The sequence below is a fragment of the Pseudoliparis swirei genome, chromosome 18 (genome assembly GCF_029220125.1).
Source record: "Pseudoliparis swirei isolate HS2019 ecotype Mariana Trench chromosome 18, NWPU_hadal_v1, whole genome shotgun sequence".
NCBI classification, from domain to species: Eukaryota; Metazoa; Chordata; class Actinopteri; order Perciformes; family Liparidae; genus Pseudoliparis; species Pseudoliparis swirei.
Window position 1 is genome coordinate 7327600 of NC_079405.1, and position 19648 is coordinate 7347247.

The window sequence follows — 19648 nt, forward strand, 5'->3', positions numbered from 1 at the left end:
GAGAGAGAGAGAGAGAGAGAGAGAGAGAGAGAGAGGGAGAGAGAGAGAGAGAGAGAGAGACAGAGGGAGAGAGAGACGGAGAGAGAGAGACAGAGGGAGAGAGAGAGAGAGAGAGAGACAGGGAGAGAGAGAGAGAGAGGGAGAGACAGAGAGACGGAGAGAGAGAGACAGGGAGAGAGAGAGAGAGAGAGAGAGAGAGAGACAGGGAGAGAGGGAGAGAGAGGAAGAGAGACGATAGAGAGACAGACGATAGAGGGAGACGAGAGAGGGAGAGAGACAGAAGGGGAGAGAGAGACGATAGAGGGAGACGGGAGAGAAAGAGACAGAGGGAGAAACAGAGACAGAGAGGATAGAGGGACAGACGATAGAGAGAAGGAAAGAGAGAGGGAGAGAGAGAGACGATAGAGAGACAGACGATAGAGAAGGAAAGAGAGGGGAGAGAGAGAGATGATAGAAGGGGAGAGAGACGATAGAGGGAGACAGAGGGAGAGAGAGCGAGACAGAGAGGGAGAAACAGAGACAGAGAGAGAGAGACGATAGAGAGACAGACGATAGAGAGAGAAGGAAAGAGAGAGGGAGAGAGAGAGACAGAGAGACGATAGAGGGAGACGGGAGAGAGAGAGAGATTGAGCTTTGGTCGAGATAATAGTCGTGTCGTTTGTCTCCATGGAAACGTACAATAGAGGAAGTTAACAAAGAAAGGACCCGCCCACTTTCACCTGCCACTCTGCCAGCAAACCAACCCCCGCGGGTCCAGTTCCACAGGAAGTGAACAGCCTGGACTCGCCGCCACGGAGGTGAATCGAGTTCCTGTTGATACGAACAAAACAAGGTGAGCCGTCGTCTCCTCCTCTCGCTCCGGGTTTGGATTCCGTCAAGCTGTCGCACGAGAGGGAAGAGTAGAAATGTCACGTTCAGAGCGTCTGAAGTTATTTCCTGCAACAGATCAGTTCGTGTGACGCACATGACCTCCCGCTCAGAGGTCAAACCCAGTGTTCACGGTGTTGTTTTCCCTGCACAGGTGCTAGGTTTCCACTGAGGGGAATAAACGTTTAACGGAGTGTTCCAGGTTTTTTTTTTTACCCAGCGTTTTGTTTCCCAGGCCAGAACTCAGCCGCCATGGAGACCTTCTTCGCCGCACTGGCTTGTTGCCTTCTGCTCGTTCCTTTGGCCGTGGCACAAACACGGGAGGCGGGATCGCCCGTCGCGCCAACAGAACCGAGCCCCGATCCAAACACGCCAGTATCGGCGCTCCCTTCCGCCAACTCTACCGGACACGTTGACGTCATCTCAGACTCCACGGAGAGCACGACTTCATTTCCCGCCACGACCCCGGACGGTGAAACCTCCGCCCGGGCGACGGCGGCTACGCCCGAGAGCGCCACTCATCTCCAGACTTCTCAGTCGACGGCCGACGGGACGAACGGCACGTCGCCGACGACCACGACACGCGGCGCTCCGACATCTGCGGCTCTGACGACGAAGCAGACCACAGGAGGTTACGTAGGCACCACGCACGCCGCAACGGAAAGTTCGTCCCACGCCGCCGACGCGACCTCAGAGTCGACGGGCGGAACCACGCGAGGTGAGCCTTCGTTGTTTAATTACGCAATGCAAGTTAATATGTAACTCGCATGAAAGAGTTACACCGCAGGTCAAAAGTTTGGGGTCACGAAAAAACGTCCTTATTTTTTAAAGAAAAGCACTGTTTAAAAAAAATGAAGATAACATTAAATTAATCAGAAATACACTCTATACATTGTTAATGTGGTGAGTGACTATTCTAGGTGGAAACGTTTTGTTTTTAAGGTGTATAGAGGCCCATCTCCAGTGTTCTAATGGTACATTGTGTTTGCTCATCGCCTTAGAAGACACACGGAGGGGTAGAAAACCCTTGTGACATTATGTTAGCGCAGCTGAAAACAGTTATGCTGGTGAGAGAAGCTCCAAAACTGGCCTTCCTTTGAGCTAGAAGTTTGAAGAACAACATTTATATTCCATTATATCTAACCATGTCAACGTCTTGACTATTTTCTATTTATTTTGCAATTCATTTGATAAATAAAAAGTGTGAGTTTTAATGGAAAACACAAAATCGTCTGGGTGGGTGACCCCAAACTTTTGAATGTTGGTGTATATTTGTTTAATTTTTCCTCCTTGCGTTACAAGGTTTGGGACTCAACATCGCGGAGAAGAACATGACGATTGTCTTCAGCGCGGTGCTGGGCGCGTTCGCCCTGGCTCTGGTTGTGCTCATGTTTCACAAATGCAAACATAAAATCCAATACTTGCATCAACCGCTCAACAACGCGGGTAAGGCCTTCCCCCTCGTCATGCACTCGGTCTATAGGATCGTGTCCGTCGTTAGCAATTTATTAAATCCAATTTCGTTTTCAGGAGACGAGTTCGTGGCAGAAGACGACACGCTCGTAATTTCTGGAGGACTTTATGACGGCCATCCGATATACGACAACGTGCCAACAGCCCCAGATGACCAATCTCAATTTCGGCTCCAGTTATTTCATTAAAGAGAACGGAGTTCCCAAAGTTTGAGATCTTTTCATCTTCCACATATTAGTACAATTTCAAGACATTTCATCCCTATGAAATCTGAATTCTTCACGAGAGGCCGAGAGAGGAAGAGAACATTACGATGGGCACGACATTCAAACAAGGACAGCGCTTATCCATTTGAACATTTATTTCTCTTATTTCACTGTCAATACTATGAAACGTGAATACATTGTTAGCAGTACATTAATAAACCATTTCCGACACCAACAATATAAACTTGTGCTTAACCAATTTGAATGCATTTGAAAACAGTCCCCATCGCCAACTCCATGGACACATTGAAGTGATCCTAAACTCAACGGAGGGCACGGATTTGAACACGGTAAAGTGCTCAGTGAAACTCGACAGTCACTTAAATCTCCTTTAAAACCAACAAAAACTTGAGAAAAACTTAGAAATATGAACACCTACATCTTTGTTGTGAACAATATAGTTTAACTGAGCCATAACACTACTTTCTATACATGTCAAGAAACAAATTGGCATGTTATTATCATTAATACTGTCTATTTGATCCCTAACAGTGGAAATATGTATGTCAACAACGTTGGAAAATGAACATCTGAACCCGTCTATGACGATAACTCTCGATCCGACCTGTAACGGCACTATTTATGCAAAGATCTTCTCATTGGTCGTCCTCTTTTTTTTGTCACAGCCAGCAACAGCAGTCCAACCAGCATCTCTCATTCTTTTCATCGCAGTTAACTTCAAGGAGTTCCCTGGTGATTTATGAGTGAACGGGCTCTGAACCTGAAAAAATGTTGATCCAAATTTATTTAAATATAAACTATCAGGGATTCTTTCTTCTTTGTCCATGTATGCAATGCACACAACTCATTTTATAATAGCATATTACCTTCTTCAAGATGTTATGTTTGCTTTGTGGAGCAGAGAAATTGGGTGCAGGTGCACTTGCAAAGGTCTGCCAAGAAGAGAAAGAAAAAGGCCGAATCAGCTCTTCTGTCAATCTTGCACAGATGATCAAAAACACAAGAAACCAGGACAATATATCTCCTCCTGACAAAGAACAACTCACCAGGAGATCACTTAGATCGGAGCTGTCAGACTTCGGGTCGATCTCGATACGGACCTTCCCCCACAGGGCTGCCTTTTCAGCGGAAGGAGGAGTCCTGATTCTGTACGACTGTAAAGGAATTCAAAGAGGAGATGTCAGAAAAAGTCATTCAGATTTGTGTTAAGTTTGGAAAATGGCAGAAAAATACTATTACTTTGATCTTTGATGTCCCGCCAACTCCGCTTGCAGAACTTTTTGGGGTTTTCAGGTCTTCGTTGTGAATTTCCTTTTATACAAAGTCAGTGTCAGTTTGAGTTTTATGAATATGAATGCCAAAATAGTGGTTGGATTCACTTAGACTCTACGCGGGTCTTCATCTTCATATCAAGTCAACGTTTGCTTTAAAAAAAATAGATTAAACTGTTGTCTACCTTAGTCTTTGGGGTCGTTCCACACGATGTTCTGATGGATTCGGTGTCAGTTTGCTGAACCACAGAAGACATAAAATGTTATCATAGTTTGATTTATCTCTTGGCAACGGGCTATCACTCAGCAATAACCTCTAGTGACTCGTTCAGAGCGCATTCATTCACTGTTGACACAGTGCAGACTGAGACGAATCCCCCCCCACGCATGAATGCACATACATACCCAGCCTTTGCCTGCACATGCACACACATCAAATATACAAACAGAATATATTGGTTAGAAGTCGGACACTTTAAAAGGTCTGAACAGGTGAGTTAAACATACACAACGCCCTCAGTATCTTTACTCAACCTGTCTTGAACATGAAAAAGCAAAAAAACCTGTCAGTAACAATTATACAAGAATGCAATATAAATGCAGACAATTTGATGATTAGACGTTTTTTTTTCAATCTGCCTAAAAACTTTTGCTAGAATAAACTCACAGGTTTCTTCTTAAATGCAGTTTGGGAGTGGGAGGGAGTTTTCTTGGCCTCGGAGAAGTCAAACGTGTGTCCTGTTGAAGAGCTGTCTTTTGGGGTCTTTGAACATCTCTGTTTATAGTCAGGTGACTGGAAACGTCAAGATGAATTGTTTGTTGAGTACATGTGACGACTACCCAGGTCATCAGAGGTCGCTTATTAGATGTCGTACCTGCTTTCTCCTGGCTTCTGACGGCTGAGTGCATTTTGTTGACGATAATACTTTCTTCAAGTCAGTCAGCTCCTTCTGCATGTGTTCCTAATAGCAGAGACAAGTGTTTACATGTTTCAATGAAAAGCCTCAAAGAATGCTGATTAAAACCGGGACATACCTTCTGTGTTATTTCTGTCTTCAGCTGTTTCGTCAGCTGATCATTCTCTGCCCTGTTCTTTGTGAGGTCCCCCACCTGATTTTTAAAATTGTAGTTTAGCTTATAACTTATTGATTATCTAATTGTTTTATATTGTATATATATGTAAATTCAGAATTTTTCCGCAACATACCAAAGATTTCATCAAGGCCGCGGCCTCCGTCTCTTTTCTCTTGTGCGCATCAAGCTCTGCATCCTTTTCGTGAACCATCTGATCATACTGGCTCTATTGAAGCAATTTAAAGTACCTTACATTAAAACATGTATTTGGATTGATGGTCACGCTGGAGAAGACCATCTTCAGATGGCAAAATATGAACGACATCATGACCTCACCTTGTGTTGCTCCATAATTGCGAGCATGTCCGTTATCTTTTGTTGACACATGACTTCTGTGTCTTCCTTGTTGTTGATGGCCTCTACTGCTGTTAATCTGAGCTTTTGTAGCTGTAAGAAATAGTGTTTGTATTGTTATTTTGTATTATGAGGAACTTAATGTGGTAAACAACATAACATTATATAAGTAACCTTATTCTCAAGCTCTGTTGCAAAGGATGATTTGGACTCAAGATCCTGAAGCAATTTCTGATGGTCTACTTGGTTCAGTCTTTTGAGGTTCTGGGACTCCTCCTGAAGACCGTTGATCTGGAGACACAAACATGGACATCATGCAGGGCTATACTTATCATTTTAAATGTTTTGTATCAATATAACACACTGAAAGATACATTTAAAAAAAATAACAAACCACAATTTCAAGTTGACTGGATTTCTCATTCTCCTTTGCTATTTGTTTCTTAAGCATTTTATTCTGAAAATATAGAATTCCACTGTTAGCGGCTTACAGTATATAAATAGATAGATAGATAGATATATACTTTATTAATCCCCAAGGGGAAATTTGTCGTCACAGTAGCAGCACCAATAAACTAAACACACAAGAATACAAAAAATAAAATATAAAAAAACACTATTCCATGAACTGTTTTAGTCACAAACCTCTTTCTGGCATTCCTCCTGGGCTTTAAGCTTAATATCAAACTTTTTCCTGAGATTGCACAGCTAAAAAACAAAATAAATCTTGTTATTTCCACAAAATGATCGATAATATTAGCATTTAATATTTTTGTTTTTTAATAACCTTTGTTTCCACAGATTTTATCCAATGTTCTTTTTCTGCAATTTCCTCCTGCAGATGTTCACACTAAACAAAACCATCACACTCAAATCATCATTTCAAACTTTCAGAACGGGCATCATTATGATGGGTTTAGTTGGCATACTTACATTTTCTTCAATTTTCTTCTGCAAAGTCTCTGATTCCTGATATGCCTCATGGCTTTTGCTTTTAATGGAGATCACTTCCTCTCTATTTAATGAAAATATTCTAATATATTAAACTTGGAAACTTCATAATGGAAAACCTCTTTATGTTTTTAATGTGCAAAACTCACCGTAAACATTGTTTTTCTGCTTCCAGTCTTTGGATTTCTCTTGTGAGCTTCCCAACGTTCTCCTCACTCACCTGATTCAGTCAAAACAGCATGTTATTCGTATAATAGTCAGTAATAAAAGACAAAAAAACGACACCTAATACAAACAGCTGATGTACATAAGAATGGATACACCAGACCTTCATGTTTGCCTCAATAGTTTTCACATCAGAAGATCCACTCTCAAGCTGCAGTTGAATGGCTGTCTTCTCACATTGCAGCTCATTGAAGGTGGATACGAGCTTTTTGTACTTCACTCTTAAAAAAGACATACATTCAACATGAGACAATAAGATTACAACAGTTCAATATACTATTTGATCTGCTAACATTATGAATTGTCTGGCTGTTATGAACTCACTTCTGCTGCGTAAAGTCTTTCCTCAGTTGCTCCATCTGACATGTTTGTTCTGTATTCTTTGTTATCTCAGTATTCAGTTGTTCCTCCAGGTCTTGCACTTTCATCTGAGAACATATCAAAGAACAACATGTGGCGAAGCCATGAATTGCGTACATACACAAATAGGACTGAATTGTTTTCCATTTTAAAAATAGCTTGATGAGATGATGAGAAGTAGGCCATATAAAAACCTCTGTCACTGTGGCCTTCTCCTTTAAGTCTTCTTGTGCATTTTCAGCAGCTTCACACGTCTTTTTAAGACGATCCTGTTCTGCTTTCTCAATCTCTGCTTCATTCTTTATCAACACAAAATGTTATTTGGGCCTTACACGTCTAGTCATCTGCATTAGACTACGGTATAAACACAGCGTTTCCTTCTGAGATGAGGTATCGATGTGTATTACCTTAAATAGATGGACTTCTTCGGTTTTTCTTGACAGCTCAACGGCAAGTTCCTCCACTCTGAGTTCAGTGATTTCAATCTTACCCTTCATGCTCTCAATGGATTTAGATGTTTTATCCTAAGAACAAAATTATACTCCGTGTCTTCAAGTTCTCGTCTTTTGTGTTCGAACTATGACGACTAGTTTAGAAACAAAGAATGCATTCAAATTCGCCCTACCAGTTCATCTGCAAGGATTTTGATCTGCTCATCTTTCTCTGCCCTCTGCTCTCGGCTCTCTCCTGTCGAGTAAAACATCTTCTTTCAGTTTGAAAGAGCATCAAAGACAAATATCGATATACTGAAGTATACCTATAGAATATCTCTGAATGAATTCAGAGAGGCTTACCTAAGAGTGTGTTTCTCCTTTCAAGTTCTTTGTTGTTTGCCATAAGATTATCCTCAAGCTCCTTGGTCCTTTAAAATGGGTCATAACCGGAACAATATGGTGTGAAGGGAAGCAATATTTCGTCAGAAAAATGCTCTAAATGTACATGAGCTATGTATACCTCAGTATCTCCAATGCCAGTGAATTCTGTAGCTTCTGAATGGTCGTCTGAATCTCCTCCAGCTTTTCTGCTTGCTGAGTTTTAACTCTAGTGAGCTCCTGCAAGCTCAAGTCTTTGTTTTGAATAGTCTCTCCATATTCTTCTTTGCTTTGGGCCAACGTTGCAGCAATAGCTTCACAAGTTTCCTGAGGAATATAGTTCATTTTAATGAATCAAAGCAGATAATGCACAAAGCGTAACTGAATATCACAAGAATCTCAACACACTCACCTCAGTTTCTTTGCAGTGTTGCTCTGCAGCGTTCAGTCTTTGAAGAATAGATTCTTGTTCCTGTTTTGAGCTTTTTAGAAGTTCATATTGTTCATCTGGAAAGTCAGTAAACATTTAATGATAACATCTTTGGTATCCGCTCCAGCGATCCTTAAAATAAATAAGTGTACTAATACTAACAAATATGTTAGTTGTATAGTAAGGCATGTTAATAAGCAGTTATACTGAAATACTGAGACCATTTCAACATTATCAACAGTTCAGGTATTTGTTTGTTGACGTCTCAGTCAAAGCTTAAGTAACGTTTAAGACAAAACCCAGAGTACCTTGTTCTGGGTCACACCGTTACCTTCATTAACTTCAATCATATATTTGACCAACTATTATTATCTTTAGCTAAACCTAATTTGTCTTTGAACATTTTCATTCTCTTTTTCACAGCTCGTGGGAATGTTATTCAAAACATTGTTGACAAGACATTGAATGTTGTTTAACAACAAAACTATATTTACAAACCACTTTTGACCAAAATTATGGTATTTTACAAAATACAGAATCCAAGACTATAAACTACGAGCACCGCATCTTGAAATCGGATCATGATCTTACTTGTTGCCTCTTGAAGATGTTTGCATTGCTTCTGGTTTTCATCGAGGTGAAGCAGGAGTTGTTGGAGTTCATTTTCCTTATCCTTAATTCTAGTTTGAAGCACTGCAACCTGTGAATGTGACTGTCAATGAGCTGTCTGTTTCAAAAGTTCACAAATAAAGTGATCTAAAAAGACTTTAATTGTTCTGACCTCTTTCTCTTTCATGTTATATTCTTGATGATATTGTTCTTTTAGATCTTCAAATTGCAGCAAGGCCTCTCTGACTGGAAACAAAAGAACATATTAATTGTTCCTGCTTGTGGACATGTTGATGTTGCTTGTCAATCAATTCATATTTTAGATTTTGTCCTTTAAATAATTCCTGACTGATTAAAACACTCTTGTTGTGAAAAGGCTATAGTAATAGTAACAATAAAAACCTTTCTGCAACTCTTGTTGATCAGCTTCTGCTTGAATACGAAGGCTTTCAAATGAAGCAATCATTTTCTAGAAAAAAAACATTACATGTAAACTGACCATCAAACCCTGTCAGACTGTTTTATTGACTGCTTCTTACAAATGATCCTTATAAAAATAAACAAATTGTGTGTTTTACCTTAATACTCCCAGTATTTTCCATAAAGAGGTGATGTGTTTCTTCTCTTTCGGATTCAACTAGAAAATGTAAAGATTTGTTCCGCAACAATGAGTCCTTATTTTCAAAACTTTATTAATGTGACTGGTTAAGACATATATTGGGGCAGAGAAATGTAAAGCACTTTTACTTACATAAATGCATATTCTCAGCTGACCGCTGGAAAGTATCTTTGAGTATATTACACAAGATTCTTGTGCTGTCGTTTCTATATTAAAATGTGTCAAAAACAAAACATTTACACATTTGATTACCACATGTATTTGGCTTTTAGAGAGCAAGTCTAATCTCAGAATATTTCCAGACAAAACACTTACCTGTTTCTTAAATCCTCATTTTCACTGATCTGTTCCTCCAGCTTTACGCTGAGACTTTCACTTCCAAACTGTAATGACAGAACAAACATAACACATAACACTATAGATATCAAAAGGGTGCTAGAGTAGGCTGTTCCTTTTTTTATCAATAATCCTTTGATAAACAACATTAATAAGAGATAGACGGATGAGGATACACACCTGCAAGTCTTGAATGGCTTTGCGCTGAGTTTCAATTGTTCTTTTGTTTTCTTGGAGTTTCCTTTCCTTTTGCACAGAGTCAGAGTCAGCTTTTACCTTCCAGCACTTAATTTTCTCAACTTCATCAAACAGCTTGGAATACAGCTGCCCAGGAGTGCAATTATTCTGAGGAATATTCACAATGAAGGGAAGTAAACCGACATGCTTTGGAGTTGACACTTTGCAAAGACCCAATTACATTACATGTCATCTAGCTGACGCTTTTATCCAAAGCGACATACAATCACGTTACATTCATACACCGTAAACACAGCTACAGGGAGGAATTCAGGGTTAAGTATTTTGCTCAAGGACACATCGACTAGGGCGGGGATTGAACTGCCAATCCCCTGATTGAAAGACAGACTTGCTAACCAATGACCCCCAGTCGCCCCAAATCTAACCTATTGTATCATGACAATATTACCTCTCCCTTTTCCATCGGTGACACAGCTTTCATCCTGGGGAGTTCTTTAGGGGAGAAACAATAATCAATGTATTGTACAATGTATTGTACGGGTTTGTGATAATTGATATATGTTGATTAGTAGAAAATACCTGGTCTAGTTGGTTCAATCACACTTGTATTGGGAAAAGGCCCGCTCTGCTCTTTTTCAAAACCTTTACTGTGACCCTAGGGGAAAACAGCAGGTATGCTTAGTCATCATCTGTATTATGTGCTAATGATTTACAGCCGTGATTTAGACAGCTGCCTCTATTCACCAATGAATTAAGATAACTACAAAGACAACAAGGCACACAATACTGTATGTTAAAAGACTTCCATTACTTGAAAGAAAGAAAAAAGTTAGCTTTAATATTATGTTTGACGTGTATTTATTCATGTTTACTGGTAGTTAACTATTGTCCATTTAAAGTAACGTTACCTGCTGTAATGAATTCATGAAATCTCCGCAGCTCTCAACCATTTCCAGAGGTCGAACTGCAGATACCTGCCCGCTTCTCCCCCTGGAGGGTAGCAGCAGTTTGAAGTTAAATCCCCGGTCTTTCTGCATCCTGAAATGAGCAGAAGACACAGTTTAACGTAAAGCGACGTTACGGTTTACCGAGCTTTAATGTACATTCGCTCGTAATGCAGATGTGGACATTATCAAGAGGTAGCTAAAATAGTTATAATTATCTATATAGTTAGCTAGAATGATAGCTAACTATGTGCAGTATGGTCAACTAACGTTAAACTAGCTTTTTCGCATTTCCGTTTGACGTTAGCTAACATTATCACGTTAACCGGCGTCACTTAACGTAAAGATAATTGATTGAGTTCATGTTAAAGTTAGCGAACCGTCACTTACCTGCAGTAAGTATTTCTAATAAATAAAAAACTAAATATCTGCCAGGGAAAACATGTAACGTTGACAGGACTTTATTTTCGCAAATAACGGCCGGGGGTAACGTCCGTCAGCTCCGGTATTTACGGTGACCGCAAGGAAACGTTAGTCAACTGCCAGTTAACGGCTCCAATCCAACAACGTATGCGCGTGCGTGCGCGTGCGCGTGCGTGCATGAATCCTCCCGTTGGATTCCAATGCGTTACATTAACGGTTTGTTTCGATCCGTGTGTTACTTTAAGGACATTGCACCCATTATCGGACAACAGGGGCATACTTTAGTTTAAATAAATTACTTCTCAGCGTTGAATATATGTGCTAGTTGGTTGGATCTAGATTGTTCTTTCCCCCCTTCCAAGTCCCAGGTCAATATTGTATTTCCCCAGACGGTTATTGAGCAAAAAGTATGTTTTGTTTGCACGACGAGGGACTTCCAGGCTGTCGGGTCCCTTCCTTCTGGCAGGAGGCTGCGCCGCGGTCCTTCACAAGACCTCGCGCCACAAGAACACTTTCGGGACCCCCACTGACTCTGACTCTTACTATTTCGTTCAACACCCTTGCAAATATTTTCTTTATAAAAATACACATGCCACTTTAATTTAATAATATATACATATTTTAAAGTACTGTTATCTACGGAAGCCCATTTGTGCCACAGTGAGAAATAAATTAGAATCCTGTAATTCATAATGATGAGATAGTATCTCATAATGTTGACTTAGCATCTCATAATTATGACTTAGCATCTGATTATTATGAGATACTATCTGGAAATGGGCTTCCATAGTTATCTGTTTGTTGTTTCCCATATGCATCTTTAAATTATTTCTCGATTATTTGTTTGTATTGTTGTATTCTATTTCTGTTTATTGTTAGGCACCTTTCATTAAATGAAATTCCTTATATGTGCAATGCACTTTGCAATTCAACGATTCTGATTCAGATCAATGATGGTCCATCAAAGGATTCTAGCCCCCATAATACATTATTGACTTATAGGTTATGAAGTGTACAAGTTACTGTCAGCACAAAGCACAAACTCAATGAGGTGAGGCCTGGAGGTTCATAATATACATTCAGGAAGGGTCAGGCCATGCAACTGGAAAATAATCAATGTAACCTTGAGTACAATGTAATGAAGAAGAAAGAGAGGTTCTAAAGTCATTGGATTGTCTCATTAAACACATTGGGCCTCCTTGGTTCTTCCTCCTTTTTGGTTAGGGATTACAAGGACATGCATTATGCATGACAAATTAAGTGAAAACATGAAATCCTGTCTGTGTCCTCAAATCGGGAAGCATGACTGCACATCTTTAATACAAAGCATTGCATCCGAGTTTGCAGGTGACATATTATGTTTACAGAGGAACAGCGCTCAGGTTCTTTCACACCACAATTCAGTCTTGCCAAAAGCAAGATACCAACAACTGCTATTCTTTAATAACATCTTAGCAACCCAAATTGCCATATGTTGTTATATGTTTACCCAAACTTAGTTATTATTTGGTAAGATATACACTATAGGACTATTTTCCATTATTCTATTTTTCTTATATCCTAGGACATGATTAGTGCTGACAAGCTGCTTCCTAATTCATACCTGTGCCAAGTGGAGCCTTGGTTCTGCTGGTCGAATGCCATCCTGCTTAATGAGAAGGGCAGTATTGCACCGATTTGTATCTTTCACGCTGTCAACAATACTTGATCCGCTTTGCACATTAAGATTACAATGTTCATTCAACCAGCAAAACATAACGTCAGAGGTTATTATTGTCAAGCCAATATTCTATTAAGCCATCTTCATGTTATTTATTTATTTAGACTGCGGTTGTTATATAATGGCAAGCTCATCATTTCATAAACAGACTAAATGCTGTGGAGGCATTGCTCCAATAATACGACGGATATAACAGATGGCAATACAGCAAATCCAATCATTAGTCCACCCAGTCCATTTGATAGCAGTTAATGGCATGATAATGGTGTAGTTTCTAAGAAAAATAGAGAAAAGACATCGCTTAAGAAAAAAAATTCAGATCTCAGATATTTAATAACTTAGAATACAGCTGACTTCGGTCTTCTTGCAGATGAATGCTTGTTTGATTTTCTAACGTGTTCAATATACAGTAACTTGCAGTCAGTAGCATATTTAGTTCTATCATGTGAATACATAAAGCGATGGAAAGACGTTTAATGCCCTCAGAATTATAGCAAATTCCCATCATGTATCATCACAAATAGACCAAGCAAAGATATGTGGAATTAGTATAACTTCATTTGTGGAATAAATAAAGTGCGAGCGTATGAACACCAAGGATGCTTTCAAACCTTCCAAAACCTTCCAAAATAGTTTTTATAAATGTGTTTAAGAGATAATGCGGCTAGAAGAGGGTAATACTATAATTATGCACTTTCACCGAAAATATTTGCAATTACTTTTTCTTTTTTCTTCTTATATTGAGAGCTGCACTCGGCAAGTACTTTATGGAAAAATGTAATTATCACCATTTTATAACGTTAAAATACCAGAAATTGTGTGCTGCAGTAAGGGTAGAGTGATACCATCTGAGAATAATACAAAAAGAATATCCTAACAATATAAGTGAGATAAAGCGCTAAGCAAACCCAAATAGTCTACCCAAACATATAACAGTCCCTAAATGAATAGCAGAGATATTTTATGTGGACATGTATTAGAGTTTAAAGGGCATTAATAGGTGTATACATGTTTTACATTACATCCTAGTTGAGGCTTTTGGTGGTGGTCTTCAAAAACAAGTCATTAGAAAACAAAAGAGGACTAAAAATGAGTGTTTAAAAAATGTATATAAAAGCCTCACTGACAAGATTAAATTGTCACATATATAGAATATTAGATGGTGTCTTCTGTTCTCCGCCTCTGCCATCTCCTAATGTGCTTTTGTTCCCCACTTCCTATACCCTAGCCCTCTTCTCCTCCTCTTTCTTCTTCTTGACGATAGTTGAGTCCCACCCCCACAAACAGGATGACACTGGAGACGATGCCACGGCCCTGGCATGTGTTGTAATCGTGATACACGTCATTGAACATCCCTGTGAGGAGAAAGAGTCACGCCGCATGATTCTTTAGTCACCGTCGAGACACTTGAAATACATAAAATAATGGATGGCAGTGAACTTGGAAGTCCATTTAGAAGGCGATGTACTCACCAAGCAAAGGGCGTCCTAACAATACAAGACCACACTTCACAACGGTGGCCAACCAGACGGCACTGGAGAAGCCCTGGGTCCCCACCAGGTCCGTCACGGTCTCGAAAATGGCATGAATCACAAAGCCTTTGTAATCTTCCGATATTGGTATACCAGAAGGTGGCAAACTCCGTTGTACAGCATCGGGGCAGCGAAGAAGTATTGTATTTTAGGCCGGACCCACTTGGTCTTAGCCACAATAGTCATTGAGGGCTGGGCGACCATGAAAAGCCAGCACAGACAGTAAGAAAGCTGCCTTGTCTTTAGGGATATCTTTACTCTTTGCATAATTACCAAGGAACACTAGCGGAGCAACGCGTCCGAAAAACATGACAATATTGCCCTTAATGAAGAGAAAAAAATCCCTGGTGCTCGAACAGAGAGAGGTCGATGAAGCCGTTGATGTTCTGCAGTACCGTCCTCCCCTCTGTGCCCCTCTCTGCAGGTTTGGGTCGTGGTCCTATGGGACCCATGTGGAAACCAGCAACACAGCAATTGAATAACAGGCCGCCCAGGTTTGAGAAACTTCCTCGCCTGCCAAATGTGCCAAACAGCCAGGTGTTTACCGGCGCCATGGTGGACAGGAAGACCGGTCTGCCGGCCATCGCGATGCCATTAGCAATAGGCCGCTTATCGTAGATGTAGTTTCTAATCATGGTGAGGGCAGGGTTCAGGTTGGAGGCCAATCCCAAACGTAACATAATCAATAAAAATAAAACGCAAGTGTATTTGACATCTAGAAATATACGGGTGGAAATAAAAGGGATTTGAGCAGTAAAATGTTTGGAGATTATTTTCCTGGTATTTTTTACTTTTGAAAAACACTAGATGGCAACAGCGGACAGTAACACAATGAAAAAGAAGAACAAAGAAAGAGACTCGTGACTAAACTTAGAAATATAGAAAGTTAAATGAGTTACCGCTTGAACATAATTACAGATAGAGCCCGATCCAGATGGGCTTCCTCCCGCCATCATACCAGGACGACTCCCATATTTATTCACCAGGATGCTGCTGATTGAGTCTGAAGAGCCAAAACACTCTGGTATTAAATGCTGAACAATGGCGATTTCTATCCATTCATCAATGCACTGGTCTCAATTTACCCACCAGAGGGCTCCAGTGCCTCAGCCGTGGCTCGGAAAATTCCAACAACTCCTGGAATCATTTTTGTCAGTGCTGCACTGCAGTAGATGTGTTCCCATGCCATTAATAATGCGATGTGTCAGAAAAACCATGACGGCGCTAATGAAATGAGCATTTATTTGTCTCAGAGATTCCGACAAATTGACAGAGGAATAATTTGTTGGTGGATTCTTCTTTAAATGGACTCTAAATGCATTTTAAATGATTATTGGAAGAAACTCAGTTCAGTTGAGTGAGTGGGTGTATAAGTGTGTGTGTGTTTTTGTTTGATTGGGGTGGTTGACTGGTGTGTGAGAGTGTGTGTGTGTATCTTATTAGGTATAGTTTTTGCAATTTCGGCACCTGGTACATTAGTTGCAAAGAAATAAGTGACAGAATGAGGGAACAGTACACCGACTTGCATTCAATATGCATGCAGCTTGGACTCAACATCAATTCAGGAAAATCAGTATGACTTGTAAACAAATGACTAAAATGTGCGGCGGGTTCACGTCGCAAAACACCATCTCCATCCTCGGCTTATATCAAGCGGCCTAAATGAGTATGAGGACCCACACGGAAGACACTTCTGCCTTCCTGCCAAATCCCTGCGCTACCCAATGAACCTAAATAGAAACTGACAGTTTTTGTTTAGAGGTTGTCCGGACTCATTTGCCAGCGCGGTGCAAGACAAAGGGTTTTTAAATTGTAATGCAGCCAGTCTCTACACTAACAATGAGTTCTTTCCTTCCGCCTCGCAGGGAGACTTGCTTGGGATAAAAAGGTTGGCGACAAACCAATGTAGAATATTATGAATGTAATGAATCAAACATTGAAGGAGTACAGAGGTGCGCAACAGTGGGTTGTTAATGAACTTCTCCCGCCGATGTGCTCAGAATGTTTAACGGGTGCGATAACAGACTCGGCTGTCATCTGTTCACGCCGCGTGGACAAACATTTCATCATTTAACTTTCAATTAACATGCATAGCTTTGCGTTCATCTCTGTATATTTTGATCTAAAGATTTGAATTAATTAACAATGTTACACCTGAATATGCATTTTGAGTCCAATGTGACTCATGACTTGTCAGAACGGGTGCATATCGCTCTTTTAACGCCTTTACGAAAGGAGGTTAACCCAGCCCGGCTGATAAGTACTGCTACTTAACATCACAGTGGGCAGTGGCAGGCAAATAAAGAAGCATCAGACGTTCTCAAAGTGCGACTGTGACCTTTAATCACTGGAATGTGTTACCGAACAATAAGCAGCACTGACCGTGTTTACATGCATTCGAATAACTGGGTTAGTCGGACTGAAATCGAATGATCCGTTTCATGTAAACACCTTTGTTCGACTATGTGCGGTCCGACTACGATCCGATTAACACCCCTGGATAGCTCGATCCGATCCGGTTGATAATTCGACTATCGCGGCATGTAACGGTGAATTGGATTAGGAACTGGACTTTGCGTCTTTGCGCATGCTTGAGATCCCGCCGCCCTCCCATGTCGTGACCCGGAAGTCGAAAGAGACGATAAGTTGTCACTGCCGGGAGCCTGGCCGGCAGAAAACAAACAAACAACGCTATGGAGAACACAAGAGCCACCACACATTTCTGGACCGAAGAGCAGACAGAATAGTAGAGGGATGTAGCTTCGCCTTGCTCTCTGTTCGCCATCTTTCTCGAAATGTTGATGTTGTTGTTGTTGGTTGGAAATGGCTGTATCACCACGAGTTGTAATGAAAACAGCGCCACCTATCGTATCGGATATGACATGCTTTCGGCCAATGATTCGAATTACTCACTGCCATGTATATTGGGATAATAGCAGATCCCCCAAAAGATAGCATAGTCCGACTAAAGCAAGATTAGAATTATACCATCATGTAAACACACTGAATGATTATTTTAACTCACTTACTCTGTACCGTAAAGAGTTAAGTTTAACTTGCCTTTAATGTGCAATAACTTGCAACTTCCTTATACACTCGCCACGGAAAATAAAATAAAATAAGGGCTGATATGTTCAACATTATGCAATACTAGCAATGACACACTGTGTCCGCTTTTATTTTATTGCTTGCAGATCTTGTATAAGTATATTTTACAGAAAAGATGATCCAAAGTAGTTTTATATGGTGTAATATTTTCCACTTCACATCAGTTTGGCACACGAAAGCAACTTTCCGAAAACTTCCCTCGAGATTAGAAAAAGATGCCGGAGTCATCATTTTTTCCCGGTGCATCACAAGAAAAGAGAAGTGCAGTGGTTTGATTTCAGAGCAGACGGTCTTGGGGGACGAGGAGAGCTCCTTTGAAGTGGGTTTTCTCCGTGTTGACTATCACGCACATGAATGCAGCGTTACGGTCACCTGACTGGCCGCCATTCATCTCAGTGCAGGGACACAACCTAACCTCCGGTACCCCCCTACTCTCAATGGGAAAACAATACGCGGCTCAAAACCAATTCATGTGCTTCCAAAGAGCAAATCTTCACTCGAGGAGTTACAGTGTTGTGTTACCTCAGTACGAAATGTTTGATTGACGCCGCACGATAACTTTTCAGAATCTGCGGCCTCTTTGTGGACAAAATCAGGCCGAACGGATACAAAACAAGACAGTAGTTGGAGCAACGGATCGGCTTTTTAACACTCCGGGAGTAAATCTTTTACAAATTGTGCTGAGAGCCAGAGACGGATTCCATCTATAAATCGTCTTGATGTGCTGAACGTCAAGAGTTCAGCGATGTTTGACAGGTTTGATTTTTTGCTCGTGGCTCACCTCCGCCGTACATGCACATGCTAACATGATGGAAGAGATCCTGGACACAAGGCTCCTGGTCACATCGAAGATCGCCTCAATCTCTTTGAAGATGACAGTGATGGACTTGGGGGGAATGCGTAGGAGAAGCCAATGGAGATGACGGCCCCGACCACCACCGTCCATCCTCAGCTACCCGTCGCTGGCGTGTAGCCTCGAGGGCCACCGACGGCGGGCGCCATTTCCAGCCACGAAACCCCTCCTCCTTTTCAAGCCGTTTTACGGCTACGAGGATCTGCTCAGGGGAGAACAAAACAGGGCAGAGCATATCTTGGCTATTGAAACGCTTAATTGCTCGGGATCGGCTCACATGACTCATCTTTATTTTTACAACCTCTCTTAGATCTTCTGCGGAAACTGCTTTGAAACATTTGACACCAACAGCTCTGAAAATTGTTGTGTCAACTCTGAATGGAAAACGTGAGCAACAGTTTAATTTGGTACTCAAGATGATCTTGACACACATATAGAGTCTTGCAAATGGTTATAAAGCCGTCCATCAAGCAACATCTAATTGGATAATAAAAAAGGAGTATTAAAGCAACTAAAAACATAATAAATCAATTTTATGACAATAATAACATTAATGTTACTGCAGAATTCACAAAGACAGTCATACTGGTGTAACAAAATAAAGTAAAAATACGATTTTTCAACCAGTTGGTTTCATATTTTCATATAAATGTGCCTACTCCGAACAGTTCACTTGAGTTGTCTTCGGTAGCAAAGGTTTGTTAATATTGTGGCAACAGACTCGTCATTGACCTTTTCCATGACGGTAGAAAAGTGTCACAGCTGTGATCTGTGGTTCAGATGTGATCCATTTTTGCTATTTTCAAAGTTCAACGAATCTTCAAGATGATTGAGTAATTCATGTATTTCTACCCCCCCCCCCCCCCACAACCACCACAGGGAATCGACTTTTGTCTCTTAGGTTCTTCCTACATACGGTGTACATACTGTATGCAAATGACCACAGGGGTGGACATATACCAGTTTAACTGTCGCTGAAGTTGCTGTTTTAAAAAATGTTTCAACACAAAATGAAAATAAATGAGAAAGAATAACCAAAAATTCCTTTTGCACAACAGTGTAACTGTTCCCACCCTTTAATTATTCTTCACTGGTAGACATGTGTTTATCTTCTCAACCCCCAGATGTCACATTGTTTGGCCTCTATTAAAAATCTGTCACCTCCTATGCAGAAGATATCCATGCTGATTCGTGTCTGCATTTTCTCTTTTTTCCATCCGTCTCATGCCATCTTACCCGTTTGTCTCATCTTTAGCACTAAG

General features: G+C 40.7%; 3 protein-coding genes across 6 annotated transcripts; 1 reads left to right on the top strand and 2 right to left on the bottom strand.

The window, feature by feature from the left end:
- The first annotated feature begins 511 nt into the window (after positions 1-511).
- si:ch211-105j21.9 (sialomucin core protein 24-like) lies at positions 512-2548 on the top strand. Of its 2 annotated transcripts, none has more exons than XM_056437783.1 (4): positions 512-832; positions 1022-1585; positions 2170-2313; positions 2398-2548. In XM_056437783.1, the coding sequence occupies exons 2-4, from the start codon at positions 1120-1122 to the stop codon at positions 2526-2528; spliced, it is 741 nt and encodes a 246-aa protein (XP_056293758.1). In that variant the 5' UTR covers positions 512-832; positions 1022-1119; the 3' UTR covers positions 2529-2548. The 2 variants fall into 2 exon arrangements, with proteins under 2 accessions (XP_056293758.1, XP_056293757.1); XM_056437782.1 differs by having other exon boundaries at positions 513-832; positions 1103-1585.
- An 89-nt stretch (positions 2549-2637) lies between these two features.
- On the bottom strand, positions 2638-10843 carry sycp1 (synaptonemal complex protein 1). Of its 3 annotated transcripts, XM_056437776.1 has the most exons (35): positions 10715-10843; positions 10386-10461; positions 10255-10298; positions 9789-9953; positions 9588-9655; positions 9405-9478; positions 9232-9290; positions 9056-9122; positions 8826-8899; positions 8636-8744; positions 8027-8121; positions 7757-7941; positions 7597-7664; positions 7428-7489; positions 7210-7326; positions 6997-7101; positions 6767-6870; positions 6546-6663; positions 6367-6437; positions 6200-6281; positions 6054-6116; positions 5912-5974; positions 5661-5723; positions 5441-5557; positions 5249-5359; positions 5046-5138; positions 4874-4948; positions 4714-4800; positions 4502-4631; positions 4153-4154; positions 4024-4077; positions 3807-3878; positions 3614-3721; positions 3434-3499; positions 2638-3327 (listed from the first exon to the last, which is right to left on the bottom strand). In XM_056437776.1, exons 1-35 carry the CDS (start codon positions 10841-10843, stop codon positions 3187-3189), a joined length of 3117 nt encoding a protein of 1038 aa, XP_056293751.1. In that variant the 3' UTR covers positions 2638-3186. The 3 variants fall into 3 exon arrangements, 1 of the variants encoding a protein (XP_056293751.1); XR_008834446.1 differs by lacking the exons at positions 2638-3327; positions 3434-3499; positions 4153-4154; ... (21 more) ...; positions 10386-10461; positions 10715-10843 and having other exon boundaries at positions 3682-3878; positions 4506-5654; XR_008834445.1 differs by lacking the exons at positions 2638-3327; positions 3434-3499; positions 4153-4154; ... (21 more) ...; positions 10386-10461; positions 10715-10843 and having other exon boundaries at positions 3682-4077; positions 4506-5654.
- A 3267-nt stretch (positions 10844-14110) lies between these two features.
- Positions 14111-18535, bottom strand: slc16a1a (solute carrier family 16 member 1a). Its single transcript, XM_056437779.1, is given in 9 exon segments — positions 14111-14150; positions 14152-14248; positions 14366-14513; positions 14516-14630; positions 14632-14765; positions 14767-15109; positions 15299-15428; positions 18326-18425; positions 18428-18535. Coding segments are annotated over 9 exon segments (1215 nt in total).
- Between the last annotated feature and the right edge of the window lie 1113 nt (positions 18536-19648).